Source organism: Centroberyx gerrardi, chromosome 14 (genome assembly GCF_048128805.1).
Source record: "Centroberyx gerrardi isolate f3 chromosome 14, fCenGer3.hap1.cur.20231027, whole genome shotgun sequence".
Taxonomy (NCBI): Eukaryota; Metazoa; Chordata; class Actinopteri; order Beryciformes; family Berycidae; genus Centroberyx; species Centroberyx gerrardi.
In genome coordinates this window covers 4,938,481-4,951,436 of record NC_136010.1, presented here as the reverse complement: position 1 = coordinate 4,951,436, position 12,956 = coordinate 4,938,481, and the positions used below count along the sequence as shown (strand labels likewise).

At 43.8% G+C, this 12,956-nt stretch overlaps 2 protein-coding genes across 2 annotated transcripts in view; both read left to right on the top strand.

The window, feature by feature from the left end:
• mtcl2 (microtubule crosslinking factor 2) overlaps nucleotides 1-7,908 on the top strand; it is a 127,365-nt gene extending 119,457 nt beyond the window's left edge. The window contains exons 18-24 of the mRNA XM_071903984.2: nucleotides 1,962-2,010; nucleotides 2,429-2,579; nucleotides 3,194-3,787; nucleotides 4,411-4,678; nucleotides 5,708-5,926; nucleotides 6,730-7,145; nucleotides 7,727-7,908. Of these exons, the coding sequence (XP_071760085.2) occupies nucleotides 1,962-2,010; nucleotides 2,429-2,579; nucleotides 3,194-3,787; nucleotides 4,411-4,678; nucleotides 5,708-5,926; nucleotides 6,730-7,145; nucleotides 7,727-7,879 (1,850 nt within the window). The 3' untranslated portion in view covers nucleotides 7,880-7,908. The remainder of the gene's footprint in view (nucleotides 1-1,961; nucleotides 2,011-2,428; nucleotides 2,580-3,193; nucleotides 3,788-4,410; nucleotides 4,679-5,707; nucleotides 5,927-6,729; nucleotides 7,146-7,726) is intronic.
• Nucleotides 1-12,956, top strand: part of LOC139916118 (B-type lectin plumieribetin-like) — a 209,926-nt gene that overhangs the window by 56,528 nt on the left and 140,442 nt on the right. The gene's annotated exons all lie outside the window — the stretch shown is intronic.

Below are 12,956 nucleotides of genomic sequence, written 5' to 3'. Positions count from 1 at the left end.
GAAGTTAGGCTGAGCTCAGTGGGAAAGCCGCAGTCTGAAGTTAGGCTGAGCTCAGTGGGAAAGCTGCAGTCTGAAGTTAGGCTGAGCTCAGTGGGAAAGCACGGTCACTGCTGGTGTGTTTGTGTTCCAGTCAGATTACAGCGGGACAGCCAAGCTGCTGCAGCACGTCACTGAGGGATGAGAGCATCGCATCAGTGTTTACGTGGTCAGGGGTTGAAGGGTTTTTACACACACACACACACGCACACACACACACGCATGTACACACACACACACATGCACACACACACACACACACACACAGACACAGAGTCAGACAGTAGCAGGTAATGAAGCAGGACTCTGTCTGACTCTGTGTGTGTGTGTGTGTGTGTGTGTGTGTGTGTGTGTGTGTGTGTGTGTGTGTGTGTGTGTGTGTGTGTAGCCAGACTTGGCTGGCTTTAGTCTACCATCATTCCTGCTCCATTACCTGTCTTTGGCTTCCACCCAATCTGTCCCAAACTAGTGGCTTAGTTCTGCTGGAAAACTAACAACAATGCCACTCTGTGTGTGTGTGTGTGTGTGTGTGTGTATGTGTGTGTGTGTGTGTGTGTGTGTGTGTGTGTGTGTGTCTTCTGTCTGCTGAGGTCTGTACAGTAACAGTAAGCCAGTGTTTCACCTCTCCTCTCCCTCTCTTCCATACCCACTTCCTTTGAGGTTTCCTTTGAGGTTTCAGTCTGATCCTCCTTTCCTTTTCTCCCGTCTTTCCTTTCCCATCATTCCCTCCTTTCCCCATCTCCCATCCTCTCCTTCCTTCCTCCTCCCCTCCTCTCTCTCCCATCTCCCATCCTCTCCTTCCTTCCTCCTCCCCTCCTCTCTCTCCCATCTCCCATCTTCTCCTTCCTTCCTCCTCTCCTCCTCTCCTCCTCTCTTTCCTACGGTCTGTTGAGTGTGATCCTGTCTCGCTCTTTCCATTAAGTGACCGCGTCCCACTTGAACCCACATAGGAAACTTGGCAGGAGGCCGAGGCTGGTCATACTGTAATTCACTCTGTCTGGCATCTGTTGCTGTCTGTTAGTCTGAGTGTGTGTGTGTGTGTGTGTGTGTGTGTGTCTCTCCCATAACTCTTGTCTTTCTTTTTTTCTGTACCACTACCACTACTACTACTACTACTACTACTAGTGTGTTTTTTTTCTGCTCTATTGCACATTGCAAGTACTTTTGTGTCAAAGTAAACATGTCGTCCCCGACTAATGATGCAGGAGTGCCTTTGGCCAATCAGCAGCAGGATGCATCATCCCTATAAGTTTCATCAAAATTGGAAGTTAGCTAGCTTTTCTAGCTAAAGTTAGTAAAATCCTCCGCAGATAAAGAAGAGTAAGAGGGACATCGTCACAAAGAAACCATTCTGTCTCATTGACATTTACCAATTTCCCATGTACATTTATACTGTATATTCAGTTTTCTGTCTATATACACTCAGGCAGCCTGCAGGTTGCAGCCGTAGGTGAAAGTCCAGCAGTGTATTTGAGCAACATATCATAATATAGACAGTTATACTCTGTCCTTCTTCTACTTTCCCTCATCGTCTCTCCCTCTTTCCTCTGAAGGGAAACTGTAGAGTGAGATCATCCTTCGAGGGTGAAACACACTGAGTCAGCATCATTATCAAGCAGGGGTGTGTGTGTGTGTGTGTGCTGTCTATACCAGTCATAATGTCCACTTCCCTGCTTCCTTTAATTAAAATAGCTCTGTAGGAAGTGGCTGGCAAAGAAAGGAGTGTGTGTGCGTGTCTTCCAGGGTGTCTGGAAATTGGAAATAAAGAATGCTTACAGGGCAATTTGACTGAAGTCTGCAGATCATTTAAATGCTAATAAACTGTAATAAATAGATGCAACTATTTCAATGCAACTATTAGATTTCCCCATCTGTGACGCTCTGCGGTTCTCTGTCTTCACAGTCCAAAGCAGAGAAGTCGTCAGATGCAGAGCCGACAGCAGACACGGTCGCTAATGGAACCGGATTAGCAAGGTAACAAATAAAATCATTATTTTCATTTGCGTATTTTAGACTTACTGGCTCTGATTGATCAAGGGGGGAACACACTTAAATCTGGAGATGAAGCACGCTCCTTCTCCCACAAACGAAAACATGTCAGTTTGAACTTTATCTTACCTTCTAACATGTGGAGAAACACAAAGCTGCTAGTTATGAGAAAATTTACTAAATTAAACTGCACAGTATGTTTTTTACGAGTTTTTACGACCATCTCATCAACGCTTTTTATTTGCAATGATTTTCACGATGGCTTCATAAATGAAGGCCACTTTGGCGTCTTGAAACCAGAGTATGACCTTTTCTATTCTATTCTATTCTATTCTACTCTGTTCTGTTCTATATCATTTTATTCCATTCCATGTTCATCACTCCCTTCCTCTTCCTCTGTTAGGACCAGCTCCATGTCAGAGCTGGAAGACCTGGAGGTCAACGGAACAGCCAACCAGGAAGAGAAGAGCCCGTTCGCAGTCCCGCCCCCTCTCCTGATTCGCCCAGAGCTGGGCGACATCACCAGGAAGAACTGGACCTACCTGACCAATGACGTCAGTACTGAGTTCTGTGATTGTGCACTTTCTAATGGTGTAGAATGTGTAGTTCATTGTATATTGAGAACGGTCATGTTTTTTACTTTTTTAACATGACTGGCAAACTACTGATTAAATATCAAAGGCCGTAAACACAGCTAATAAACTTTGTTGCGTGATTTTGGGGACAGTAACTTATTCATATATACCAAAAATAATTTGATATGGCTTATTCATTTGATTTCACAGTGTCTAGTTTTCCTTTCTCCTCTTTCTTACGGCTTTGGTGACAACTGGAATGGAGATATTGACATTTGATGTTAAGATCACGTTTAAGATTTCAGTTATCATGTCCTTTCTCCTTTCCTCTTATATGTCTTATCTCAGAAACCAAAGGTTGAAGAAGGCTGTAAAACCTCTCAGGGAGATATTCATATTTGATTTGGATTTCAGTCATCATCATTACTTTCTTTTCTTCCCTCTCCGATCTGCTCTCCCTCAGTTTAGACTGAATAGGTTCATTGAAAAGGAGCAAAATGTGTAACGGAGCTTGTATAATTGTTTGATATGGGTTTGAATCATCATCTCTGCTTGCCCTTCTCTTTTGTCCTTTCTCCCCTGTCCCGTCTCAGACTCCGGAGGTCGGGGATTTCTGTAAAACCTGGGACGGCCCCACCATAGTGGGATCAGAGCCGGACCTGGAGTCTGTCCAGAGGAGCTACACCGCTCCGGACCGCACCGGGATCCGGATCTACTACAGCCCTCCTGCTGTGCGACGCATGGAGCACCAGAGAAGGAACCAGGGAGCCAGAGAGCCACAGCTGGCCCAGAACGGGAGCTCTTCCCTGGGGCTGACCGGCTCGGACCCCGGGGTGTTCGGAGCGGAAACCCTGGAGGTCCAGCAGCAGCAGCCTTCGTCGTCCATCTCTTCACCCTCCTCTTCCTCCTCGTACGAGCAGTGGCTGAGCTCGCTGTCCAAGCAGCACAGGGAGCTGCTGGAGAGCAGAAGCGTCGGTTCGATCCCTGGTCTCGTCAACAACGGCGTTAGCGGTTCGGCTAACGGCGTGGTCGACGGGATGACGTCGACTTCGGCGTTCCGCGGGCTGGAGATCGGGGAGATTTCAGCCAACCTGAGCGACGACATGAAGGAGATGACCAACTGCGTCCGCCAGGCCATACGCTCTTCCTCTCTGGAGAGGAAGTCCAGCAAGGACCCAGGAAGTCAGGTCATTTCTTTTTACACTACATCATATCATTTAGCAGACGCTTTTGTCCAAAGCGACTTACAATAAGTGCAATTTGTGAACTTTTTTTTATTTTTATGAATAAATGAAAAGTTTTAGTGTATATGTTTAATGATGATAGAAGATTTATTAGCATATTGGATTTTATTCTTTTTGAGTGTTGAGGTTTTACTTAAAGCTGTGCTAGGCAAGATTCATATGTAGAAATACACCCGTCTTATCAGGCTAAATCACAAAGTGGGGCCGCAGCAAAAAAGAGAGCTAACACTAATTGAGACGCTGTAGATTCCCAAATGAAATTCTGGAGTCACTTCTCTATCCTCCATCCTTTGGTGTAAAGCATCACAGACCGGCCGGTTGGTAAACATGAGCGAGCTGTGAGCAGTTTACTGACGTCACATTACAGGATTTCTGGGTATTGAAGTTCCGATGTTTCAAACAGCTACCTCTCGTTCCCATTAGTAGCCGCCGACTTGTGAAGTTGCCTAGTGGAGGTTTAAGGTTTAGCTTTAAGGAGCTTTTAGCATTATTTTCTACTCTGCTAAACATACTTTATCTCCCTCTCTCTCTTTCTCCATCCATCCATCTGTTGTTCTCCCTCCCAGGCGGTTGGCGTGTCCAGCAGATCCACGCAGACCGCCGCCCAGTACGTCAGCGTCGGGCTTCAAACCGACAGCCTTCCCGGCAGCAGGGGGGCGGGGCTACACTCCAAAGCCTGGTCTCCCCGCCCCTCGTCCACGACCACGTCCTCCTTGGCGTCGGCCCGGACCCGGCAGATATCGACGTCGCTGGATAAAGTCCACAGCCGCATCGAGAGGCCGTGCTGCTCACCCAAGTATGGATCTCCAAAACTACAGCGCCGGGTGTCTTCAGGTATTGACATATATATATATAGTATTTACTGTATGTTATATAGCAGACCTGAGTCAAATGGTATCTAAATTCTTAGCCTTTGTTTTAACTTCCTTGGAGTACCAGATGGGAGGGGTTTGCCACATTAGGTTTTGCCACAAACATCAAGTTTAACCGTCGCAGGAAATATTTGAACCCTAATTACCTCCGCCATGGAGGTTATGTTTTCGGTGCCGTTTGTTTGTTTGTCTGTTTGTTTGTCTGTTAGCAGGATTATGGAAAAACTACTGGCCCGATTTTCATGAAACTTCGTGGAAGGGTGTAGCATGGGCCGAGGAAGAACCCATTACATTTTGGAGCGGATCCGGATCCGACTCACGAACAAGCAATAATAGCACGAACCTTGGCGGAGGTCTGCGCTCTCCGAGTGCCCTTCTAGTTTATTATGGTTTTCTGTGATTGACAACTTAGCTGACGCTGTCTGAATTGTCCTAACACAGTAACCCCACCCATTTGGTACTCCAGGCAGATTAAGAATTATTTAGCCCAGGGTCTGGTAGTCAGTCAGTCAAGTAAATGTGAGCTTAGTTAATTATTTAGCTTACTATTTATTTGGTTCATTTGTTTGTTTCTTATTTATATATTTGCTTGTTTTTTGAGTTAGTTAGCCAGCCATTTTTTTTTCAATTTTTTCACAATGTTTCAATTCTTTCTTCCATATTTAGGCTACTTATGTGGTTAATTTATCTATTTATTCATTTGTTTGATTTTGGTTTTAGGGAGAGTTAGAAAATTAGTTAGTTCATGCAGTTTTCTTTGTCCACTCCAACAATACATGGGAGCTTAGTTAGTTAGATGACTACTTATTTGGTTTGTATATTTATTTGGTGTATTTATTTGTTAGATTGTTTGTTTTTCATTTTATATATTTGTTGTTTGGAAGAGTGAGTTAGTAATTAGTTATTTAACTGGTTGCTTGCTTGGTTCATTGAACTAATCTATCTATATTTATTCTAACCCTAACATTCCATCCCCCCGTTCTGGTTTCAGGCTCCACCTCCAGGCTGGACGGGACGTCCTCCAGGGAGCGCAGTCTGTGGAGCCTCCAGCAGAGACCCCTGGGTGGAGGAGGAGGTTCGGCCTGGGCCCGCTCCACCACCACCAGGGACAGCCCGGTGCTCAGCGGCCTCAACGACGGCCTGTCCAGCCTCTTCAGCGTGGTGGAACACTCTGGAAGTGTGGAGTCGCTCTGGAGGGGCGACGGAGGAGGTAGGATACCAAGAGTTAACTAATCATTTTATTTTTTTACAATATTCAGGATATTAACTATTAAATGATTCCTTTATAATTTACAACAGGTAGTAAGAAAATGAGACAGTTAATGTGTAACTCTTAAGTTTTCAGTGTGTCTCTGCACTAATGCCACCAAGACTCCCTGTATATTTATTATTCTTGGTGAATAAAATCTTTGAATAAAATGGTAGAAGACAGTCAGAGAGCACAAGCCTCCGACAACGCTGGAGAATTGCTGAATCATCTAAAGATATCATTCTAATCACTTACATTTTAAGCTAAATTGATTTATTGACCCTGCAAACATACCCTTAGGATTGGGAAAGTCTTTATCTATGTTAGTTTCATAGTTATGTCCTTCCGTGTATGTATTCTATTCTGTTTTAACAAAAGCCCATCTATGGACAAACATTGCAAATTAGCTTAGGCTATAAACGTTATGTGACATCAGACTATTTTCTTTAAAATGTTCTATGTCTATGTATCTACCCCTATTCAAATAAACATTGAAATGAAATGAAATGAAAATTAAATGGCAGAAATCCCACATTTTGAACACCACCAACATCTAAGCAATTGTTCCTTGGCCTAAGACCGATCTGTCTGTTTCATGGAAATCCCTTCAAAAGTTTTACTACCTAACCCTATCCTGCTGACAGACAGACAGAAAGACAAACTAACTAACAGGTGAAAACATAACCTCCTTGGCAGGTAAAAATGATCCGGACAGGCCAAATGATTTTTAGTTTGAAAATCCTTTCTCTGTTGCACACCAGGAGCCAGCAGCCAGGGGGCGAGCCCGGCGCGGCAGCCCCCCGCCGCAGGGAAGCCGTCCGGGGCGACGGTGTGCGGGACTGACCCTGCGTCTCAGCGGTACGGAGGCCTGGTCCAGGACTTCATCAGGAACGTCTGCGGCGGCCGCGGCCAGGGAGGAGTCACCCTGCCTGGGGACAGACTGCCCAGAGAGTCCCTGGGCGGCCTGGGAGGTCTGGCCGTGTCCGGGGGGCTAGGCGGAGCGGACGAGCCCAAGCCGGAGTGCGTGTCGGTCGGGGGCGGAGGTCTCGGGGCCCTGGCCGGACTGGGCGGAGCCAACGACAGCGTGACCAGGATCGTTAATAAGAGGTTCATGAGACACACAGCCAGGGAGGAGAAGGAGACGACGGGGAACACCGTGGCTGTGGTGTCTGGGGTGGAGGTGAGACTGGTGGACATGCAGATGAATATAAACACAAGGATACACAGCCATGCATTTACACACACACACACACACACACACACACACTTCTGTTACCAACTGGCCATGGTCTTAAAATAATGTATTCCTTGTATGCAAACCACTTTTTTTGATTTGAAGTTGTAGATACAGCCACAGCCACAAAATGTTCATGGCTGGTAAATAGCTGGTAATTTACAGAAGCTTTCTTATCTAAGCTATCATATCTGTTGTCATTTATTGTTTATGAAACATTCTATATGAAAAAATAGGTAAAAATCTGACAAGTTTATTCTGATAAGGATTTTTTTTTGTCCTATTCACCTGTGGTCCCTCCCCTTAACCCCATGATTTTGCACTTAATCTCAAATTCTATAATCAAACATGTATAAAAATAAATGAATAAATAAATAAATAAATAAAATAAAAATGCATGCATAATATGAGAATGCATTCATTCATGCATGCATACTATTTCCTTTGTGAAAATGTTTTAAGCACATGCACATTGTCTCAACACTGACAATATGGCGTCTTCTTAACTGGCCCCTCCTCTTTCTCAGGAGGCAGCCTGTGATTGCGCGGCCCAGTCTCTCGCTTCCTGCTTGGCCCGCCCATCGAGATCCACCACTCGCCATTCGCTGGGCCACTGCAAGCACCGCCCACAAGAGTCTCCGGCGGCAACCGAGGAGAAAGGGGATTCCTGCAACGAGTGACGACACTTCTACTGCCACACGCAAAGACACGCGACACACACTCTCTTACACACACAAATACACTGTTCACTACTGCCATACAAACACACTACAAACACAAAACATATTAGCATGTGTACTGCCGACCACAGATACAGATAGATACACAAACACACTTCTGCCGTCACCAAATGTACATACACACCTACAAACTGCCACACAGGCACACTGCCATACACAGACACACACACACACACACACACACACTGCTAGCAGACTGCACATACTGCCCCACAAACTCACTGCCACATACACACATTCATATAAACACACACACACACACACACATCACACAGGCAATTCTACACACTTGGACCGAACCGTTCTAATGCCAAGGACAGGGAGGATTGAAAATCCACTCTTGCAACAACCCAAACCATCACAAAACTACCAGCAGGACAGAAAACACAGGCACACACACACACATATGCATGCATGCTCTTACACACTTAACTTACACACACTCACACTGATGCAACTAAACAAGAACAGCAGCTCTTTGAACTGAGGAGAGTCTAACAAGCAAAATTATGATGTCAGGATTGGACCTACTAGGCTACTGTAATACTACTTTTACAAACCAGATCCAAATAACTATTTTTTTTTTCTGTGAGAGGACTTCAATTTACAGTAAAACAAGAACTACCCATGGACTGTTTTGGACAAATCTACCTTGATAATGGCATCTTGTCAACATGCTGTAATACCAGCAGCCATGTTGGACTCACAAAAGGACAAGAAAAAGGACATGAGCGATGGAAGGAGGGGAGTAACCAAGGAAGCTTCGTCGAGGAGGAGGGAAGCTTGCTTGGGGAGAAGGGCGGCGGCTTTGAGGTCCAACAATACGCCTCGAAAAGTGCATGTGTTACTTTTACGAACTACGAACCGAGAGCGGAGACACTCAGCTGGAAACATCCTCTACGCTCTGTTAGCAACTCTGGAAGCATTCGTTTTAGAAATGTAATCTGGCGCTTAGCTCTCCAACCCAACAACAACAGTGATGATTTCGCCAAATTACGTCTCTGAACCCTGTCATACACACACATGGAACGGTGGGAAATGCAATTACGCCGTTTTTGATTGGTCAGCACAATAAAATGCCGCATGTCTCCAGCGGCAGCGAGTGTCTCCAAAATGGGTTTGAGACGCCACAGCTTGATGACACATTGACTTTAGTTGCATATTAAATAATTCAACGTTTTCTCCTCCTCCTCCTCCTATGGGATCGCAGATGGAAGAACTCAAGGATTATTGGACTACATTTCCCAGTGTGACAAAGACTTGGACTCCCATCTACGGACGTTTGGACTACTGAAACCTATCCAATGCATCGTCAGCTCTAATGAGACCATCAAACTGATCTCAGACCAGACCTCCTACCGTTGTTTGCTGCTGGTATTGTTGTTTATTAGCAAACCTAAACAGCAAACAGCTTTTGTAGATGTAAGCAACCCACTGTGTTCCCAGAAGGACTTGAACCACACATATGGGGACATTATGTGGCATTGTAGCCCTGTCTGAAACCTTGTTGACGTAAAACCGCTACTTTCCCTAAAAATCTCAATCAAAGGGGTTATTTTCCATTGGTTGATTCGTAATTTTGTGAACCTAAGCTGTTAAAGCAGAACATGCACACCTCTACTGCCCCTCATGTTTCCCATTTTTAAGATATTTTTCAGTGATGTCAAGATAATTCATCCTCAGCCCCGTATCAGACAACTGCTGTCAGCCTGATGAAGACAAGCAGGATACTTTGCTACAGTATACTGTCCTGTAACGTTTCATTTGGTTGTAACTTGTATTGATTGGAGATCATTGCTAATTGATGGTATGATAATGAACATGTCTTATATAACCTACAGTAGGACACTGGCTTTGGTCAGGGATGCACTGATATCACTTTTTCACTGCTGGTCCCAATTCTTCAGAGTGCTAAAGTATCAGTTGATACCTAGAACGGATCCATTGTCCCGTTGGGGTTATGGGACAAAATAAAAGGCATTCCATTTTTCTCCATTATATAGATCCAACATCTTTCCATGTATGACAAATACAGAGAATCGAGATGATTTACTTTGATGTTGCACGTTACATGTGGCTCTTGGTATCAGATTTAAGTACTGAAGGAATTTTCTGTTATTTCAGCCTGGTATTCACCTGACAGCTACTATTTATCAGTATCGGTGCATCCCTACCCTCTATGCTGTCGACGCTCTGGTAGCTGACATATACACGCTATATGAGATCTAACTATATGCGCTGCGTCTCACCATTGTGTGATGTACCTGCTGTCCTGTACGTACTGTAGAGACACGACGATGCACACTGTGTCCACAACTGAAAAGACTAGCGCTACTATCTATGGGGAAATCTGTACTATCTGCCAGGAACACTCGCTAACCCTGAAATGTCCCAGATAAGAATTGAGTCAATGCATTCCTTTTATTAGAGAAAGTCTTTCCCAAATGTGTGTGTGTGTGTGTGTGTATAGTATGTATGTGCTTGCGTGTTAAATTCCCAGCATTCTAGTATACCAGTGCAGCATTCCTATAGGACCAGTGAAGGAGGTGATTTTAAAACGGTCACCCTTTATTTTCTTCTTTCTCTCCTCCTACTCTCTCACACACACACACACCTTTCCTTGAGTTTTAATACTCGTATTCCAGCGCCGTGGCTACTGTACGAGCTCTGCACATCTTGGAAATGTAGCATTTACAACTAAATCGTGGTAAACAACAATACAAAAAAATAAAATCGCGAGCTTGCGACTGCAATATTCCATCTGCGTTCAGAGTAGTTCAAAGACATTGGGCACTGAAAGGTTTCACATGCTAAAACGCAAAAATTCATGCACTCTTTTTACTCACTTAAGTTGACATTTTCAAGAACTTCGGAAAGACGTCTTAGTAAAACTACAAAATGTGAATCATTTTTTGACCAGAAGTGTCACAACTGTAAAGTTTCAACGGCATAAAATGTCTTCAAATTGGAAGTCTGCATGCCTAGGAGGAATATCTTAGTAAGAAGTCAAATGACAGCGGGAAGAAGAAAAAGAGAAATATAAATGACACCGATCATGATAATCTTGAAAAGAAGATAGCAAACCGCTGTCAAACCCCCAAGAGTCTTATTAGTGGATTGAAAACAGACGAACAGACAAAAAAAAAGCTACTGTAAATTGAATAGATGATACTGGGAAGGGTTTTCATTTCCTATTCCTTTCCCCTATCCCTCAGTTCGCCGTGTCGCTCTCGCTCTAATCAGCCGTCAGTCAGCCGATATTCAAAGTGCCTGTCAGATCGCCTGTTAGTCAGATCGCCTGTTAGTCAGATCGCCTGTTAGTCAGATCGCCTGTTAGTCAGATCGCCTGTTAGTCAGCTCGCACCAAAACTTCACTCCACACGAAACACACAAACAAACCCGGCAGGCCTTTTATTTTATGGGTAAGATTGTTTTTACGCACATTTACACAGACCAGACTATAACAAGGCTATAATAAAGTACTGTACCACAGGGGAGAAAGAACGAAATGGTTTACAGTATGGTAGGATATATATACATATATTAACTTTTTTATATATATATACCAAGGGTTATTGTATTTCTGGAAAGTAAATTATTTTTGTTTAGTTTTGTTTTTTTTATATGGATGTTTTTTGCTGATATACTATTCTATTCTTTCTATTGTATTCTACTCTTTAGTTGTCATGGTGCTACTTAGTGCAGAGTCTGCTGTGGGTTTGCTGCTTTTAACAAGGCGTTCATTTATCTATCTATCTATCTATCTATCTATCTATCTATCTATCTATCTATCTATCTATCTATCTCATCTTTACCTGCCATCTCTCTTTCTTCTCTTTTCGTCTTATTTCATTTTCGCTTTATTCTCTTTTCGTCTTATTTCATTTTCTCTATCACCTCTCTCTTTCTATCTCTCTCTCTCTCTCTCTCTCTCTCTCTGCCACTGTTTGTGTATGAGCAGCAGTCTCCCCAGTGAGTGTTTCTCTGTCTCAGCATACCATTTAATGACTCAGCAGTTTAAAATAGGGCATTACAGTAACAGTGCATGTATTTAAATAACACAGTGGGGAAAACCCACAGTCTAAACGCCGCTCTGTCTCCAGCCCTCGCTACTGGTGTAAAACCAACAGTCTGCAGCCAGTCACCGGTCCAATAGCCATTGGCTTGATTGACACAGGAATAGGATATCTGATTTTTAACCATGATTATACAACAGGTAGTTTTAGCCAATCTGATTGGTTAAAGATGCATTCCAACTGTCCCACAAAGCACAGCTAGCGTGAAAGTAGTTTTCTGGAAAATACCATGTCTAGATCACATATGGTTGAAAGTCTGAATTTTTTTTTTTTGCTCCTTTCAGAATCCAGTGTTTAGACTTGTTTATTGTTATTCCTTATCATATTCCATGAAATGTCTGCATTTTCATCAGTAGAGGCTTTGCAGTTGCGTCACAAACCTAGCAACATTGTCATGGTGCCATCATGAAGGTCCACAACGGAGAATTAACTGTGTGCAAATAAAGGCTAAATATATAGCAACCACGCTACAAAAAGACAAGTTCTTGAAAAAGCCTGCCATGGTGTGGTTGTAGGTCATCTCAGTAAAAATGAATAGTCTGATGAAGTAGATTTGTTTCCAAATTTAGGTAAACTGTCTTGTCTTTTCTATTTTCAATTCTGTTGAGACTACCGTTAGCTTTTCACATCCACTGTTGCCCAAGAGTTGAGGTCCTCCACTATGGCCGCCAGTGGGTGCGTTACGTCACCTGAAATCCCTCTATAAATAGCCTCAGAGGCTTTGATACACAGCATGGACTGTAACAGGCAGAAACCACCTCACCACAGGCTAGAACTGCAGGCTGGCAGCAGTCCTGACATGACCACAGTCTGTGAGTCAGTCATCTCTCCATCTCTTCTACCACAGGCCAACATACAGAGTCTGGGACCATAGAGACACAGTATGATACTGTAATATTAGGGTTTGGCAGCAGCTCTGTTGGTACACTGCAAAACAAAAA